At 45.8% G+C, this 18785-nt stretch overlaps 1 protein-coding gene across 5 annotated transcripts in view; it reads left to right on the top strand.

Moving 5' to 3' along the window:
• The window catches only part of DIXDC1 (DIX domain containing 1), a 67586-nt gene extending 50546 nt beyond the window's left edge, over positions 1-17040 (top strand). For 4 of the 5 annotated variants that reach the window (XM_033172386.1, XM_033172385.1, XM_033172390.1 and 1 more), the window contains 11 exons: positions 138-188; positions 2888-2992; positions 7043-7096; positions 7405-7497; positions 7597-7668; positions 8278-8364; positions 8517-8678; positions 9969-10035; positions 12086-12194; positions 12386-12494; positions 14384-17040. In XM_033172386.1, the coding sequence (XP_033028277.1) occupies positions 138-188; positions 2888-2992; positions 7043-7096; positions 7405-7497; positions 7597-7668; positions 8278-8364; positions 8517-8678; positions 9969-10035; positions 12086-12194; positions 12386-12494; positions 14384-14464 (990 nt within the window). In that variant the 3' untranslated portion in view covers positions 14465-17040. Of the gene's footprint in view, positions 1-137; positions 189-2887; positions 2993-7042; positions 7097-7355; positions 7498-7596; positions 7669-8277; positions 8365-8516; positions 8679-9968; positions 10036-12085; positions 12195-12385; positions 12495-14383 lie in introns of those variants that run through there. The other variant, XM_033172387.1, reaches the window with a different exon arrangement.
• The last annotated feature ends 1745 nt before the right edge of the window (positions 17041-18785 follow it).

The following is an 18785-nucleotide window of genomic DNA, read 5'->3' as shown; positions in this document are numbered from 1 at the left end:
AAGCATGAAAGAGGGTTTCTTTAAAACATTTTAGGTGGGGGGGAGGATGAACAGTGAAGGGAGGTGGGAGAGGCGGCATTGATTTTGAGACAGTGACACCAGGATGTCATTGCAACCTCACTTCGTTCAACTTTCAGAAAGAGTTGCAGAGGCACAAGCAAGAAGCTCGAAGCCTGCAAGGAGTAAAGGTGAGAAAATAAAGTTTAAAATATTGGCTATGGCCTATTGTTGCAGTTTGGCGTGATTGGGGAAGAAGTGAAGAAATGGCTCACCCAACCTTAATGTTGGGTCATACTTGCTTTTCAAAGAATCTTCTTTTGCACATCAGAGAATCTAAACTGCTAGCAATGTCTGGAACGGGACTTTCATTCTCTCTGTGAGCAGTGCAGAGTTTTAAAAGCAACCAACTGGAGGCGTTGAACCTTGAATTCTGCTTGTGAGTTTTTCACCCCGACAGGACCACTTCTGAACATTTTGTAATACACATTTAATCCTCACCTGCCTATCCAAATGTACACAGATGTTTGTAGCTGAAGATCACTCACACTGGGATATATGGTGGGGTGAGGGGGGAGATACTCCAATCAGGAAGATAAGTGTTACCCATCTAAATGCCTCTCTCCAGCAGGACTCCCCCAAGGAATTTTATCTTTTTGGTAGCACTGTATACCCCCCGCCCCCGCTGCCTAGCGTGCTTGCCATTTCCCAGTTGGTGGATTGTCCAGAGGGAAATTAAAATGTGAAGAATAGCTGGAGAAAACATGAAGGCGATTTGAGGAGCATTTGCATTTGTGCTGAATGTGCAAAAACTGATTTATGTGTCTGATTACAAGTACTCTTGACATTAATGTGGGTTTCCACAAGCAGTTTGTAGGGTTAGAGGCAGCTTCTTCTCTGTTACTCAGTTTCCAAAGGACAAGCTGAATTGGCAAGGCTGGGAAAATCCCAGAGGCCTGGTCACAACGACCTCTAAAAAATAAAAAATGTGATTCCCTACCCCCCCAAAAAAATGCTGGCAAAAACAGGATGTAGAACAATAGGTGACAGCACAGTATGTGAAACTGAAACTTAAAAATTAAATTATTGACTGTTAGGAGCTAAAATATTTAACCAACTTTAGGACAGGTCATTCTGGGTGGATTGAAAGAACAATCAGTGATTCCCTAGTAAATGCTGCCTTTGCCATTTGAAAAGTGCTGAGGGTCAGGTGGAAGTAGGCAATTTGAAAGGGTCTACCAAGCAATGGGTTAAAATACAGAGCCTAGGGCTTGCCGATCAGAAGGTCGGCGGTTCGAATCCCTGCGACGGGGTGAGCTCCCATTGCTCGGTCCCTGCTCCTGCCCACCTAGCAGTTTGAAAGCACAAAAAGTGCAAGTAGATAAATAGGTACTGCTCTGGCGGGAAGGTAAACGGCGTTTCTGTGTGCTGCTCTGGTTCGCCAGAAGCGGCTTTGTCATGCTGGCCACATGACCTGGAAGCTGTACACCGGCTCCCTCAGCCAGTAACACGAGATGAGCACCGCAACCCCAGAGTCGGGACACGACTGGACCTAATGGTCAGGGGTCCCTTTACCTTTACCATACCAAGCAATGGGTACTGCAGTCAACACTCAATGGTCAGAAACAGTCACATCCCCACTGCACGGCACTTTAAAAAGTCAGTTGAGGAAATGGTTGTGCGAATCTGTCTTCTCCTGAAGGTGAAGGTTGTTGCTTCATGGATCAGTGTACTCATTCCTAGGCGTACAACATACATATGAGGGATCTGCAACAAATCTATGTGCCGTGCTTGGCTGCCTTCAGCTTGTTTATATTCCAGCCATGTGATAATCAGCTCCAGAGCAAGAGGTATTTTTAGTTCTGCCTCCTCACCTGATGTTGCTGGAGGAAGAAACCTGTGAGAAACATGAAGGGAGAGTTGTGGAAATGTACCCTGGCTTGGGCAGATACAGTAGGATTGCAGGGCAATGTGGTTCTCAGAGCTTACCTAGCTCAAATTCCATGGTATTCCCTGGGCCATTAGGCTTTAAATTGCATGCATGCTTCACATTCATTTTACTGCAGATGAATTACATGTGTCTTGCTGTAGTTTATGTATTTTGAGATCTTTATTTGGTCCGCTAGCAACCCTCAAAACAAGTGTCTCAAACAATATCTGAATTAAAGGCAATTTTAGTAAAACAGTTCAGATCCTCCCAGGCTACATGCTGCATCGATAATATCGGTCCCTACCTACAGTCTGAAATAATGTACTCCATACAGGTTTGCCACTTCGCAACATCAGGAGGGCCACAGCTTCCCTGTCTCTGCTACAGAGATTAGGATTGAGAAACTTCATATAGTGATACTCTGAATGTTACATTCTCAACTTTTCAGCCCTGGTAGATGCTTACATCTTTCTTGAGTGGGCACTAGGGTACTACTAGGTGAGTGTTGTATAGTTCCACTCACTTGAATATGCAATGGTAGCTTCTCCTTCATGGATTGTGTAGGTGGCTGAGTGGTGGCAGTAGGAATTGACACTGGGCCACACAAAAGAACCTCCAAAGGCACATATTTTGCCCATTTTTTTTCACTTTAGCCGCCTGAGCAGCCCTGGGGACACATATACCTTTTGAGATGCTGACTGGAGTGTAGCTCAGTGGTGAGATCCTGGAGTTTGGTCTAAACAGTTCACCTGGGTTGACCTGCGTAGTTCTCTTCCTGTAGCCACTGTACTCTTGCCTTCTGCACCTCCCTTCCTTTTCCCTTCGCATTTTAGTCTGTAGGCTCTTTACACTGCAGTTTCAAGCACATTTCCTCAGAAGTAAGTCTGAGTGCAATTCTACTTGCTTCCTAGCAAATGTTCCAGGATGGCAGCCTGACGTGGGTGTGTTTTATTTTCCCAGGATGCCTTGCAGCAGCGGTTGGCCCAACAGGATGCTCTGATTCTTCAGATAAAGCAAGAGCTACTTAGAGCAAACATGGACAAGGAGGAACTGCATAGCCAAAATGTGAGTGGCCGTTTCGTGTTGCAGCGTCGCGTGTGAGGTTTCCTCTCTGGAGACTGAAGCTCATGGGACTTGTGGGAGGGGTTGTAGTGGGAGATCATGCACTTTGCCCGCAGACGGTCCCAGATTGAATCCTTAGCCTCTTCAGGTGTGTGTGTGTGTAAACCATGTGATGTGAATGGCCTTCCTCTGCCTCAAAACCTGGAGAGCCACAACTAATCAGAGTAAACAATACTGGGATAAGTGCACAAGTAATTGTGTGCAGGCATAAGGCAACTTCCTGTGTTCCATGCCATACATTTAAAGCATGTGGCCTCCCCCTAAGAATCCTGGGAATTGGAATTGGTGCTAGGAATTGAAGCTCTGTGAGGAATGAACTACAGTTCCCAGTATTCTTAGGGGGAAGCCGTGACTGTTAAAAATGCTGTAAATTAATATGGTAAAAGGACAGGCCCGTGGGGAGTCGGGGGAAGTTTCATTGCTACAGCTCAGTGGCCTAATTAATGCCTTCTGTAGCCCATTCTCTTCCTGAGGGATCTATGTATGTTGTTGTTGTTTAGTCGTTTAGTCGTGTCTGACTCTTTGTGACCCCATGGACCAGAGCACGCCAGGCACTCCTGTCTTCCACTGCCTCTCGCAGTTTGGTCAGACTCATGTTGGGAGCTTCGAGAACACTGTCCAACCACCTCGTCTTCTGTCGTCCCTTCTCCTTGTGCCCTCAGTCTTTCCCAACATCAAGGTCTTTTCCAGGGAGTCTTCTCTTCTCATGAGGTGTCCAAAGTATTGGAGCCTCGGCTTCAGGATCTGTCCTTCCAGTGAGCACTCAGGGCTGATTTCTTTAAGAATGGATAGGTTTGATCTTTTTGCAGTCCATAGGACTCTCAAGAGTCTCCTCCAGCACCATAATTCAAAAGCATCAATTCTTTGGTGATCAGCCTTCTTTATGGTCCCGCTCTCACTTCCATACATCACTACCGGGAAAACCATAGCTTTAACTATATGGACCTTTGTCGGCAAGGTGATGTCTCTGCTTTTTAAGATGCTGTCTAGGTTTGTCATTGCTTTTCTCCCAAGAAGCAGGCGTCTTCTAATTTCGTGACTGCTGTCACCATCTGCAGTAATCATGGAACCCAAGAAAGTGAAATCTCTCACTGCCTCCATTTCTTCCCCTTCTATTTGCCAGGAGGTGATGGGACTAGTGGCCACGATCCTAGTTTTTTTGATGTTGAGCTTAAGACCATATTTTGCGCTCTCCTCTTTCACCCTCATTAAAAGGTTCTTTAATTCCTCCTCACTTTCTGCCATCAAGGTTGTGTCATCAGCGTATCTGAGGTTGTTGATATTTCTTCCGGCAATCTTAATTCCGGTTTGGGATTCATCCAGTCCAGCCTTTCGCATGATGAATTCTGCATATAAGTTAAATAAGCAGGGAGACAATATACAGCCTTGTCATACTCCTTTCCCAATTTTGAACCAATCAGTTATTCCATATCCAGTTCTAACTGTAGCTTGTTGTCCCACATAGAGATTTCTCAGGAGACTCCCATTTCTTTAAGAACTTGCCATAGTTTGCTGTGGTCAACACAGTCAAATGCTTTTGCGTAGTCAATGAAGCAGAAGTAGATGTTTTTCTGGAACTCTCTAGCTTTCTCCATAATCCAGCGCATGTTTGCAATTTGGTCTCTGGTTCCTCTGCCCCTTCGAAATCCAGCTTGCACTTCTGGGAGTTCTCGGTCCACATACTGCTTAAGCCTGCCTTGTAGAATTTTAAGCATAACCTTGCTAGTGTGTGAAATGAGTGCAATTGTGCGGTAGTTGGAGCATTCTTTGGCACTGCCCTTCTTTGGGATTGGGGTGTAGACTGATCTTCTCCAATCCTCTGGCCACTGCTGAGTTTTCCGAACTTGCTGGCATATTGAGTGTAGCACCTTAACAGCAACATATTTTAAAATTTTAAATAGTTCAACTGGAATATCATCACTTCTACTAGCCTTGTTATTAGCAGTGCTTTCTAAGGCCCATTTGACTTCACTCTCCAGGATGTCTGGCTCAGGGTCAGCAACCACACTACCTGGGGTGTATGGGACTTTCATATCTTTCTGGTATAATTCCTCTGTGTATTCTTGCCACCTCTTCTGGATGTCTTCTGCTTCTGTTAGGTCCTTTCCACTTTTGTCCTTTATTATGGTAATCTTTGTACGAAATGTTCCTTTCATATCTCCAATTTTCTTGAACAGATCTCTGGTTTTTCCCATTCTGTTGTTTTCCTCTATTTCTTTGCATTGTTCATTTAAGAAGGACCTCTTGTCTCTCCTTGCTATTTTTTTGGAAATTTGCATTCAATTTCCTGTATCTTTCACTATCTCCCTCACATTTTGCTTACCTTCTCTCCCCCGCCATTTGTAAAGCCTCATTGGACAGCTACTTTGCTTTCTTGCATTTCCTTTTCATTGGGATGGTTTTCATTGCTGCCTCCTGTATAATGTTACGAGCCTCCATCCATAGTTCTTCAGGCACTCTGTCCACCAAATCTAAATCCTTAAACCTGTTCCTCTCTTCCACTGTGTATTCATAAGGGATTTGATTTAGATTGTATCTTACTGGCCCAGTGGTTTTCCCTACTTTCTTCAGTTTAAGCTGGAATTTTGCTATAAGAAGCTGATGATCTGAGCCACAGTCAGCTCCAGGTCTTGTTTTTGCTGACTGTATAGAGCTACTCCATCTTTGGCTGCAGAGAATATAATCAATCTGATTTCGATGCTGCCCATCTGGTGATGTCCATGTGTAGAGTCGTCTCTTGTGTTGTTGGAAAAGAGTGTTTGTGATGACCAGCTTGTTCTCTTGACAGAACTCTTTGCCCTGCTTCGTTTTGAACCCCAAGGCCAAACTTGCCAGTTGTTCCTTTTATCTCTTGACTCCCTACTTTAGCATTCCAAACCCATATAATTAGAAGAACATCCTTCTTTGGTGTGATTTCTAGAAGGTGTTGTATGTCTTCATAGAATTGGTCAATTTCAGTTTCTTCAGCACCTGTAGTTGGTGCATAAACTTGGATTACTGTGATGTTAAAAGTTCTGCCTTGGATTTGTATCGAGATCATTCTATCATTTTTGAGATTGCATCCCAGTACAGCTTTCGCCACTCTTTTATTGACTATGAGGGCCACTCCATTTCTTTTACGGGATTCTTGCCCACAGTAGTAGATATGATGGTCATCCGAACTGAATTCGCCCATTCCCGTCCATTTTAGTTCACTGATGCCCAGGATGTCAATATTTATTCTTGCCATTTCATTTTTGACCACATCCAGCTTACCAAGGTTCATGTTTCTTACATTCTGGGTCCTATGCAATATTTTTCTTTACAGCATTGGACTTTCCTTTTGCTTCCAGGCATATCCGCAACTGAGTGACCTTTTGGCTTTGGCCCAGCCGCTTCATCAGCTTTGAATCTGCTTGTACTTGTCCTCTGCTCTTCCTCAGTAGCATGTTGTTGGACGCCTTCTGACCTGAGGGGCTCATCTTCCAGCGTCATAACTTTTATATTCCTGTTGTCTTTGTCCATGGAGTTTTCTTGGCAGGGATACTAGAGTGGCTTGCCAGTTCCTGCTCCAGGTGGATCACGTTTAGTCAAAACTCTCCACTATGACCTGTCCATCTTGGGTGGCCCTGCACGGCATAGCTCATAGCTTCTCTGAGCCACGACAAGGCAGTGACCCATGAAGGAGATCTATGTATGTAGTTATTTGCATTTTCCAAAATCACTTCATCTAGTGAGAAGAGAGAATGGCTTCCCTAGTGTACTTGGCAGTAAAGCATGGTGCAGACCTGTAAATCCTTTACTTCACAGCTGGGGCTGCTTTAGCTTCAGAGCTGAGCTAGAGCCATCCTGTAAATTAAAATGGAGGAAGCGTCAGTGACCAAGGAAGGGCCAGGGAACAACTGGAGCCTCTGTGTGTGTCATGGCACATTTTGTGGAGTGTTGCACTGGGTCTCCAGAGCCAGGGGGTACAAACAGCACACCTAGCTCACTATTCAGTTGTTTCTTATGCAGGCTGATCTACAGAGGAAAGTGGAAGAGCGGAATCGACTTCTGGCTGAACACAAAGTAAGGAAATCTTCCTTCCCCTCTGGTATTAGGGAGGAGACCCCTGCAGTGTAACTGGGAAATCCTCCTCACATGCCCTTATAATTCTGCCTCTCTACCATTCCCTTACCTGTAGCTGGGTTGTGCTACTGAGTCTCTCCATTATCCAGGCAACCCAGTGTGCTGGATGCCCAGCTGATCTTTCCTGTCTGAAGAAAGCCGTGTAGCAACAGCTACGTGGCCTGTGCTGACCTTTGCCCCCAACTTTGCTCCCATCCAGTGCAAGCCTCCTTCCCCTGCTGATGACCCCAATTCCCACTGTGTTGCAGAAGGAGCTGAGCCAGAAGGATCGGCACTTGCACCAGCACCAAGCCAAGATGGAGGAGATGCTGCGGCAGCTCTCCGAGGCCAGCTATCACCAGGTACCGGCACCGTCTCCCCCCTGCTGCCGCCACCAGTCCCTGTTTATGTCCCAAGCCTCTTGGTTGTATTGCTTGCTGATCCATTTCTTCTGTATGCAGGCGGAGCTGGAGCGAGAGCTGGAGCACAAAGAAGCCCTGTTGGCTCAGTGTATAAAGAAGGATGCAGAAGAGGTGTGTGAAACAGCAGTGGAACTTCATTGTTTGCCTTTTGCAAGTGTGGCTTTTTGCTGTTCCAGCACAATAATAATAACCTCTGATTACGCTGCAATAGAGGAAGCAGCAGCAGCACCATTGGATGGAAACAGATGTAATAGAAAAGAGAAAAAAAGAGTTGAGCATTGAGCTTAGCTAGCACCTAGCTCTGAAACTGAAATGACTGATGTGCATATCAGCAAATTGAACACTGGCTCTGTTGTGAGACCACCCCTAAAAATGAAGGTGGATTCTCTGCTTAAAAAAAAGAGAAAATCACATTTGAAGCCTTATTAATCATTTAAAAATAAATATCTAAAGTGCAAAACTCCTGGGAATTTGGGAGGTGATGACAGCATGGACACCAGCCAATCAACACAATGTAAAGCTGGTTTCTGCTACAAATTTGCAGAACCACTTCATGAAAGTGCTTCCAAAAATGGACTTCACTCCTCTATAAATCTTCTGTCTTCACTGTGGAAGACCCCCCAGAATATGGTGACAAATGAGGCTGGGTCTGTAATCCATTCATAGCTCTGTCTCCTTGCCTGTGGCTACAAAAGTTTTTCTTTCTTTCATGCCAACCAGGTGATAGTCTACAGCAATCATGGCTCTCAGAGCAACGGATTCCTGCAGACGTCAGGAAAAGGAGCTGCTTCCACAGCACACAGAGGCGTAAGTTACTTCTTTCTCCTTTTCTCGGGGCTCCATGGAGCATCCTTGGCCTTGCAAGCCACCTGCTGGGAGGGCTTAGGGGTACCGCAGGGCAGAGCCTCTCAGAGGAGCCAGGCTTGCTTCCTCCTGATCTCTCCTTATCTCCTGGACAGACCAACGACCTGCAGCTGGTGCGCGAGGCCCTGCGCAGCTTGCGGAACAGCTTCAGCGGCCACGACCCCCAGCACCATACCATCGACAGCCTGGAGCAGGGCATTTCCAGCCTGATGGAGAGGCTGCACCGCATGGAGATGCAGAAGAGGCAAGAGAGGAGGGTAAGAGGTGCTTCTGGGTCATGGTGACTAGGGAGCCTGGGGCGACGTTGCCTCTTTCTGCACCATTTGTGGCTTGTGGCTTTACCTGCACATGGGGCCTGGAGGAGTCATTGCTCTGTAAGCACCTTTGCCTTGCATGGGCAGACCATGTGCCCATGACGCTTCACAGTGAAGAGGGGGTAATAAAGTACATTATCATCATCATCTATGCTATGACCCCTCCTCCTACCATGCATGCAGGTGAGGGGCAGGTGTAGGCTTACTTCAGGGCATGTGCGCTTGCTGGGGTCCTAGAAAAAGCACTGTGTGACAGCGTTATGGGTTGAGACCTGCATTGTGACAAAGGGGGAGTTTGCAACCACCTGATATACCCTGGAGGGATTCTTGAGGTAGGGGACGTAGTGATGCATGTTGTCCTAAAGCACTAGCTCCACCAAAAAATAATGCTTTCCCAGGCACTGGTCTAGGATGTGTCTGGGATTTAGGAGTCCTGGCTTTGATCTTGGTTTTGTGGTGAATGAATTTCAGGCTTCATGGCTTAGTTGCAGCTGGACTATATTACGCCAGGCAAATATGTCGAAGGAGATGGGAGTGTTGGTTCCTGCTCCTGACTCCCACAAGCTTGCTGCGCCCTCCCTCCTTTAACAGGCCTTTTGCCGCTTTCCCATGGGAGCTTCCTCCTCTAGGAAGCCTTGAGGGAGACTTCGTCACAATCTGTGAAACGGCTAAAGGGCCACCAGGTGCTGCTATTGCTGTAGGGCTTTTCAGTCACTCACGTCACTGGATGCTGTCCTTGGTGGGGGTCGTTTTTGAGCAGGCTCTTGCTGCCATTACAGTGGCACATGCTCCCTTTGTCCCAGTTGGTGTGCACGCTTGCGTATGGCCCTTTAATCAGTTTAACCCATCTGTTGTTTTCCTCTCTGCTGACCTTTAAGATGGAGCCCCTCGCGTTTGTAGCTGCTACTCAGCAGGCAAACCTGGCTTGCCTCTCAAGCCCCCAAGTCTCCTGAGCCTCTCTGATGTTTGCTCAGCTCAGCGATGCAAGGACCGGTAAATGGTTGCCCTGCATTGGAATAGTAAAAGTAGACCCTTCTGTCAGAGCTTTAAAGTAGATTCCCCAAGACACTCCAGGAGCAACAAGAGGGTACAATTTGCAAGTCATTCCTGTCCTTGGATTCTCAACCCCAGAACCTGCTTTTGATGCCAGGGCTCAGTCCTGAAATCTTAATAGTAATAATAATGATGTGCCTATGAGCATGTACAGAGTGTCTTTCTGGTTTCCCCCTCTAGATCCAAGGAAAATCACCTGTCGGCCACACCACGAAAGAGTACCGAGAGTCCTGGCCCTCCAACTCCAGTGAGTGCAGTTCCAAGACCGCGCTCTCATTGCAGACGGAAATGTCCTGCTTCAGGTCTAGACTGTCAGTATTTTGTGGGAGGGATTCAGTTACATTCCAGAAAAGCAGGTTTGCACCGTTCAAGTGCATTCTAGTGCTCTTGTCGCCCTAGCACTCCACTTCCAAAAAAGAATGGACCTTTTGTGGTTAGGAAAGTGATGGGGAAATATCTCTGGAAAGTGTAGGATGAACAAATGGTTAACAGGAAGACGTGTAAACACCTTGCAAGCAAATTCTGATGAATGTTCATTAACATACCGGCATAACCTTCTCGGTGGCAGCTCCCAGACTGTGGAACTCCTTCCCTTAAAAAGCTAGACTGGCTCCCTCCTTGTTGTTCTTCCACTGGCAGGTGAAAAGCATCTTGTTCCAACAGGCTTTTGGAAACTGGCTGCTTTAATGAAAGGGCTGGTGCGATGCTGTTTTTATTGTAATTATTTGTATGCTTTGAACGGGTTTTATATGTGTATATAGTTATAATTCTATTCATTTTTAATTGTTTTTTTTAATTATTGCTCTTTCTGTGTTTTTAGCAATTCTTGTTTTATCTGTAAGTTGTGTTGTCCCATTAGGGCAAAAAGGCAGAGTATAAATAAACTAATAATAATAATAATAATAATAATAATAATAATAATAATAATAATAATAATAATAAACTGCCCCATAGACAAATCAGAACAAATGCTCATTTGTCTAATCTCAGTGTAAGTTTTGTGCAAGCAAATTGGGACAAATGCAGAATAAATCTGGAGGGCTGTCAGATGCTCTGGAACAGAGGCTGTTTAGCAGGGATGCTTTTGGAAATCTAGGCAGGCCTTGCTCCTCCTTACTCTCCCCCCTGACCTGCTCACCCTCCTAATTGCTCCTTTTCCTTGGACTGTTCCTTTCACCAGCTTCACTTGGAACTAAGAGCTTGCCAAGGTGCAGTTGTTGGCACAAAGCAGACAGCTTCGGTCTCTGGATACTACTGCACCATAAATAATGAACAACTCCAATTAATATTTACTCTTAACATCAAGCAGAAAACACCACCTTATTCTCTGAGGCCTTGCAGTGTTTTACTGCAAACAGGTTCTGCCATCTACTGGTCACAGTTGACAGTGGTGCCTCTTTTTGCCTTGCTCCCCAGTCATTGCAGCTGGATTTTAAAAATTGGACATCTCTTATCCATCTATCTCATTCTGGGTGGACCATTTCCTTCCACGCCATCATTGCATTATTGTAACTGTATGCTCTATAAAACAGAAGAGTTTTTTGCATTATGAGAACTCTCAAGCCAAGCCTTTAGACCGGAGCATTTTCCAGGAAGTTCAGGCATACCTGGCACCTGTACCTGCCTGATCCATGCTCACCCCTACCTACACTGGAGATTGTGAGCTGTGTGCAGTGGCAGACAGAAATAAAGCTGCTTCATGTTCCTGGACAAATTGGCTTGTTGAATCCCAAGCCCTCCTCCCACATCCAGTTTGTTGAAAACAGCATAGATATAGCATGAGGGACGTACACCTGCATGACTATTCCAAAAGTAGGGAGAGACATATTTGCCGTGTAACCCTTGATAGGCAGGCGTGCCTGCAGCTTTTCCTTGTGCCAATTCTCTGCTTATCCACATCAGAAGTGGTGTTGGTTTTGGGGCCACTGGAGGCATAGCAGGAGTTGTGCTTTGAGACTGCAAAACATCAACAGGATTCTTGATTTTATCATTGGCTGGATTATTGCCAGTGACTCCAGAGGCTGCAAGCAGGATGATGCTGTTGTGGGAGAGGTGTTGTGTGGCCTGGGGTCTTTGTAATCCACTGGTGTTGTCCCTAAATCCTATTGGTGACAAACTCTGTAGAGGTGTGAAGTGTGTGTGTGTGTGTGTGTGTGTGTGTGTACACAAACAGAGAGATTTCTATCAGGGTGGGGTCTCTAGCCTTTGATGTTAGGTGAGCTCTCACGTTTTCCTTCTCTAGCTTCTCTTTTAGAGTTGAAGGGCTATAATTTAACAAAGTCCACCTGTCTTTGCAGAACTGCCTCATTCTCACAGCACCCCCGCAATGAGCAGCAGTGCCTGCACCAAAGTGCTCTACTTCACGGATCGCTCCCTCACACCTTTCATGGTGAACATACCAAAGAGGTAAGGCTGGCAGCCCTGCATCATGTCTCTGTCATGGGGGGACTTCAAGTCACAATTTGTGCCTTTGTGGGATGTTCTTTCTCCCAGCATGCACTGCAACAGCCCCTGCACCCAAGGAGCCCTGTGTCATTCATGCCACAAGCTGGCAGTGAGGCTGGCTCTACCTCTTTCCTACTCTTGTGTCTGTGCAGGTTAGGTGAGGTGACCCTAAGGGACTTCAAAGCAGCTATTGATCGGGAAGGAACACATCGCTACCACTTCAAAGCCCTCGATCCAGAATTTGGCACAGTAAAAGAGGAGGTATGTAATAGCCTCTCATTAGGACTTACACTCACAGTTATTGTGTGACATACCCACTTGTAGAAAGTGGCAAAATGGCAGTTGGTTTTGTGTGCGTGGGGATGGGGGAGAAGTTTGATTTTGTTTGCACCATAGTGAGAGACTTCTTAATTAACACTTCTCTAATACACAAACTAAAACACAGCTCTCCTTTGAAATCTGCACTTCTTTGAATTTTGCGATGGAGGCTTTCCAACCAGTGTGTGCAAAAAATGCAAGCATTAGGGGAGAAAGTACATGTTAGTGGAAATTACAAAAATGCATTACATTAGTTGTAATTGCTTGTAAAATATATTGGGGGGGAAAGTGCGTACAAAAATGTGTTCTATTAGGAGAAACCTGCCCTAAACCATTGATCAATTTGCATGAGGATTAAAAAATAATTTCAAATTGCTGCAGAAATGAGGAGAACTGAATTTAAGATTGGAAAAATGAGAAATTGAGAGAAACCGAATTTGACATAATCCTCCATCCCTAATTGTGTGGTGACTCTTTTTCATCTCTGTGTGCTCATGCTTGGCCTGTATCCTGTGGTGTGGAAGCCCAGGGGCAGAAAGGCCAGGGTTGGCCCAGGTGTGGGGGTCATGTGGGTAAATCATTCAGCCTTAAAGTACAACTGAAGAATGTTGCATAAAAGCAACCTGACTATTCAGCCGCCGCCCTTTAAGAGCTACAGGCAGAAAGTGAAGTCTCCAGACAAATCAACTGATGAATGTAACCCAATAAGAGTGCCAAAGCTCTGGGAACTTGTCCTGTTTGGTTTGGCTGGTAAGGACAGATTTCTGCAGTGCTTGGCTTGGGTGATGTAACTGTAATAGCTAAAGGAGGTTAGGCCATCATGTAGGGTAAGAACCTGCAACTTCCTCTGAGCTTACAAGGCCCTGATCATCCTGCAGCTTGCAGAATAAGCCTTCTGGTGTAAAACTTGTGAGATGCCCCAGAATGTGCAAAATAATCTGCTTGCACCTTCAAAAGGAGTGACTTTCTGGCACTCAGTTTTTACAGGTGAATCCGAGTGTGGTGAACAGAGAATTGGGCTTGTGCCTGGAGGAGCTGGGCTCAGGCCCACCTACCCCTTGCTGCCATGGGCTTCATTTTGTGAAGGCATGGGCATGTCATCATGTCTCAGGATCAGCCAGTGAAAAGGAAAAATGTTAATAATGTTGGGGCTCACTGGGATAACCATTTGACTATCAACATGAGGATGGCCTTTTGATCACTCATAGTAATCCAGATAGAGTTGAAAAGAGCAGCTTGCCCTACAGCAGTGATAGGGTACCTTTTCCATCTTGAGGGCCACATTCCCTCCTGGACAGCCTTCCAAAGGCCGCATGCCAGTGGTGAGCATGGGCAGAGCAACAAATGCAAATTTTATCTTTGTACAGCAGGCTAGTTTGCGCATGCACACATGTTCTTTCTCTCTCCTCCACCCATGCAAGCAAGAGGCATTATCAGAGTTCAGGCATGTCCTGCACTAGCCCCCAGACACTCAAGGATGGTACAAAGCAGAGATACTGAGGGGTGGGGACTGAGAAGAGTTCTGGGGGTCAGGGGCAGATGCCTGAAGAGCTGCATTTGCTCCCTGGGTCTGAGGTTTCCTGACACCTGGTAGGTTTATGGTTGAGATAACATTTGCACTGAGGACTCCTGATGTGCAGCTGGCTTTCTTAGCCACTGTGCCATGCCAGCACCTGGCTGTTCAAAACACACCCTGAGACGTGCTTAGGGAGAAGAAGCTTCAACCCACTTAAACTTGCAAGAACCGCTAGCCTTGGTGACTCTTGGCACAGGAACATCTGCACGTGCCCTCATTTTGTTGACAAATTTCTCTCACTTTGTTTTTCTCACAGGTTTTCCATGACGACGACATCATCCCTGGGTGGGAGGGAAAGATTGTGGCATGGGTGGAAGAGGATCATGGGGAGAACTAATGAGAGACATCTGAACTCTCTTTCCCTGGCGACGCACCACTGGTATACTGCACTTCCCAGATACTGACCAAAAAGTGTGTGAACTGAGATGCATCTGTCTCAAAACTGCCAAAAGAAAGGAACAGACTTCTCTGCAAAATGACGGGTATAACGTTTTGCCACAAGCGAGGAGGATGTATGGCACTTGAGTTCCATGGCCAAATGTTGCATTGTTTGAAAGTCCCATGGTGTGGGGAGTGGGCCGCCTCTCTTTTTCAGTCATTGTCAGCCTTAATGGTGTGTTTGTCTCTGCTTCTCCTTCCAATTGCTGTCAGAGAATCCAGAGCATTTTCATTGGGAGACGTACAGTATTACAAGGAACCTTGCACTTAATGGCGGAAACTTAGAACCTGTCCTCTGGAGGCAGGCAGTGCTGTTGCAGCTACATTCTCCATATTGAAAGCCCTCGCCAGCCAATCATTCCAAATGACTGTGCCAGACAGACAGCATCGGGAGCCAACAAGACTTTCTTGAGAGAAAGAAGTGGGTTGGATTGTGGTCCAGATCATGAGTTGGCAGCATCAGAGTGGGGTTGGGGTGTCTGCTTCTGCTTTTCTTGTTTTGCTCTCCTATCCTGGAACTCTTGATGGACATGAAATGATAGTTGGATTGCTTTGGGGGGTATGGGTGAGGAGGGTACTTTGCCCTTTCCTTCAACTGCCTTGTCACCCTCTTGCTTTCGTTTTGGTAGAGGAGGCCACAGAAAGGTCCACGTCTTTGTTTCTCCAGGGATCAAGTGGCAGAAGAGAGTCCGGTCCATGCATTTGTTCTCTTAAACTCCAGTCCAAACAGTAGGAGAATGTAATGTGGGTCCCTCGGAAAGGGGGCTTCTCGTGTCTTCTTCCACAACTCAAGAATTCATGACTCTGCTTTTCTCCCATCACCATCTGAGTTCTTTTCCAATCAGCCTGTGCTGAGACTCAGGTGGAACTGGGATCCCACTTTGCTATTTGAATGCTATTTATTTTTAAGTGGTTGGACAGTGGGAATTCACATCGAACTGTTTCATGTGGGTCTCACTGCAAGTTTTCTAGTGAGAGTGTGTGACTGTGTGAAACCACCTTCAGGAAAGCCGAAAGGGAGCAAGGCACCAGGCACATAACCTCTCTGGTCCCCTGGTTTAAAACTGTTGCATACAATCGTGCCCCCGCCCCCCTTGTGGTGGCTGTCTTTTTCCTCTACTGCCATGGTGGTTCCTTTCCCTTTGATTAAGGGGGGTCGACTGGCTTGTTCGCCTCAAGCAGAATCTGCAGTTTTGCCCAGCTCCGCTCAGACCACTCTTCAAGTGTGGCGTGCAAAATGGGTGGTATGTGCTTGCGGAGAACGAGTTAAACAGTTCTCTGAGCCACAGCAGGCACCATGAGCAGGGGAGCTGCATGAACTGGCTCTCAAGCATAACACACACACTTTTCATAGCATAATAAAGCTTGGACAGAAATTGTAGCCGTTAAGGTCAGTGGAGTTTAAATAAGTAGGTTTAAGTAAGAGTCTTTGGGGCACACCTACACATCATTTTGGGATGCATCCACTTGCTGCTTACATCTGTTCTCCACATGCCAAATTTGGTCTCCTGGTAGTCCAGCCGGCAATCAGTACTGCTTCATGTAACATTATACTTTTTAGCTTTTCTTGAATATGGACTTTCTATGTTTCCAGCAATGCTCTAAAATGCAGAACTGGGTAGTGCAGGGGGTGCCTCTTGGTAAGTGCACCCAGGGCATCACTGAACTGAAAAGCAGATGGTGAGTGGCAAAATCAGGAATATCACTCCAGCTACCAGAGATTGCTGCCTCCACCAGCCCAGCTCCATGTATCTGCATCTCGTCTTCCATCCAGCACAGTCCTGTGCGTTGAAGGTGGTTGCAGGCCTGCATGTCTCTGGTGCATGCACCAGCACTCTGAATGAACGTTTCTGTATGTCAGCCTGTTTTGTGTCCTTTTTCATGTGAGGCTGGACATTTGAAGGAAAACTTGGCTTTTATCATTTTATAGATTTTAAACATGTCCTTTTTGTAAACTTGTTCCTGTTTTTTTGGAATTATTTTGTATCCATTTGCATTGCTGTTGTTCAAGGATGGTGTATATTTTTATACCGGTGCAAGTATTATTCCCCTCTGTATATTTCTGCACACATGCTGAGCTGTATTTTACCTATTTTTCTAGAGGACACTAGCAGGTTTTGTACAGCATCCTGTTAATGCCACCCCCCCAAGTGGCTCCCATTACTAGGTTTACTTTACTATGAAGGTATTACAGATTCCTAATGGTTTTATATTTTGCCAGCTGTTTTCTTGTACTGATTGTGTTTTCTGTGTTGTTGGTCTTCCCAATGCCCTCAGTGTACAGAAAGTGCAGTAGTGCCTTTCTAAACCCTGCCCTCATTAGAATCCGTGTCTGCTGTTAGCAATTCAGAGTGCAATCCTTGTTGTCCTTCAGAACAGCAACTACCAAGCTGGCTTTTGGAGGTGAGAGCTTATTACTAAATGGGAAGAAACAGGGTTCCTCACCCCTGATAAAGAAAAACTTACTTCTCCTCATGGAATTACTGTTTTTTCTGTTGCATGAATTTTAGTAGATTGCGAAAAGGCAGCATGGAATTATATTTACTAAACAAAGAGACAGAGAAGAGAATTGTCCAGTGGTTTGTCCCCCCCCCCCCAGGAAGAGTTATGCTTTTAAGCTCAAACTTCTACTCACTTCTCAACAACTTAACTTCAGTTTAATTGAACCAGTTCTTCCTTTTTAGACAGGCTTCTTGGCAGAAATGTGGTTGTGGTGGCGAGAGGGAGCAAAGAATACCCTGGTTCAGGGGGGTCACCTCAGGAAAGACTTAAGGGCTCTGGTTGGCTGCAATCCTTCATACTATTGGGCTGTCTTAATACCGTGAACCCCAGTGGGATTTAGTTATCCAGAGTGGGTGCAGGGTTTCAGCCTCAGTCTTGTAGCATTAAGGTTGAAGTTGTAGCTTGCATTTTCCTAAGACTATCGCCACTCTTTCATATCAGTGTTGTCCCCTTTCTACAAAACACCTAGTTTTACTTTGTTTCTGCAGTTACACCAAAGGTGTATCTACATGGCTGAGGCTTATGTAAAACTGGCTTAGGTGCTGTCACACTCTAACCACCAGAGAACCACAGGAAAGTATATAGGCATCTCTTCACTATCTAAACTACAGTTCCCTCGAGTCTTTGGGGGGTAAGCAGCAATATATTGCTCAAATCGTATGAAAGTTTGTCATGCAGATATGCTCCACAATTTATTTACCGTCCCCTCATAAGGATGAGGAGCATTGGGGAGGTACAGAATAGGCCTGAAATAAATTGAATCATTCATGGAATCGGGTGGGGGGGGCAATTGTATTCACTAACTGGGTGCCTCTCAGTATTTTAGACTACAGCTTCTGGGACTAATAGGAGTTGTAGTCAAAAACATTGTTGGGGAAGGCTGTATTTGAGACTGAAAAGTAGGGAGAAGTTCTTGGTTTTTCTCCTCAACATATCTATGCTTGATTTTTACACAAACTAGAGATGTTCTGCTTCCTTTTGAAATTCCTCTTTTGAGTTCATATCCTTGCAGCATGTCCCATGCAAGCTATGTATAAAATGCTCTATATTTTGTATAGAAATTCTGAAGTCTGCAATCATTACTATTACAAGGGGGGGTTACTCTCATAACCTCCTCCCTGCACATTGCTGGCCAAGAGAGACCCGAAGCTTGTTTGTGTGCTGCAACAGTTAAAAATACTTTGGATTTGTGGACCAAGACTTTAAAGAAAAAAATAACCTCCAATAAAGAGAGTTCGCAAACCCAGGTCTGATTTGCTTTTTGTGTGTGCAGTGGAGCAGGGGGGAAGAAGAAGAAGAAGAAGAAGAGTTTGGATTTGATATCCCGCTTTTCACTACCCGAAGGAGTCTCAAAGCGGCTCACATTCTCCTTTCCCTTCCTCCCCCACAACAAACACTCTGTGAGGTGAGTGGGGCTGAGAGACTTCAGAGAAGTGTGACTAGCCCAAGGTCACCCAGCAGCTGCATGTGGAGGAGCGGAGACGCGAACCCGGTTCCCCAGATTACAAAGCCACCACTCTTAACCACTACACCACACTGGCTCTGGGAAATGGTGAGAAGCTTGCTAGGTGCATTGAGCGTCACATGAGACATGCTTCCTGTATGTCAACAGGTGTGTGTACTTGAGAAAGGACCTTTCAGCAAGCTCTGAGGCTGCCATAGGTGCTGCTGCCTGGGTCTGGTGTGAGAAAGGAAGTCAGCCAACTAAGGAAACAGAG

Source organism: Lacerta agilis, chromosome 15, assembly GCF_009819535.1.
Source record: "Lacerta agilis isolate rLacAgi1 chromosome 15, rLacAgi1.pri, whole genome shotgun sequence".
Taxonomy (NCBI): domain Eukaryota; kingdom Metazoa; phylum Chordata; class Lepidosauria; order Squamata; family Lacertidae; genus Lacerta; species Lacerta agilis.
The sequence above is the reverse complement of the archived record's forward strand: the minus strand, read 5'-3'. Positions and strand labels throughout refer to the sequence as shown.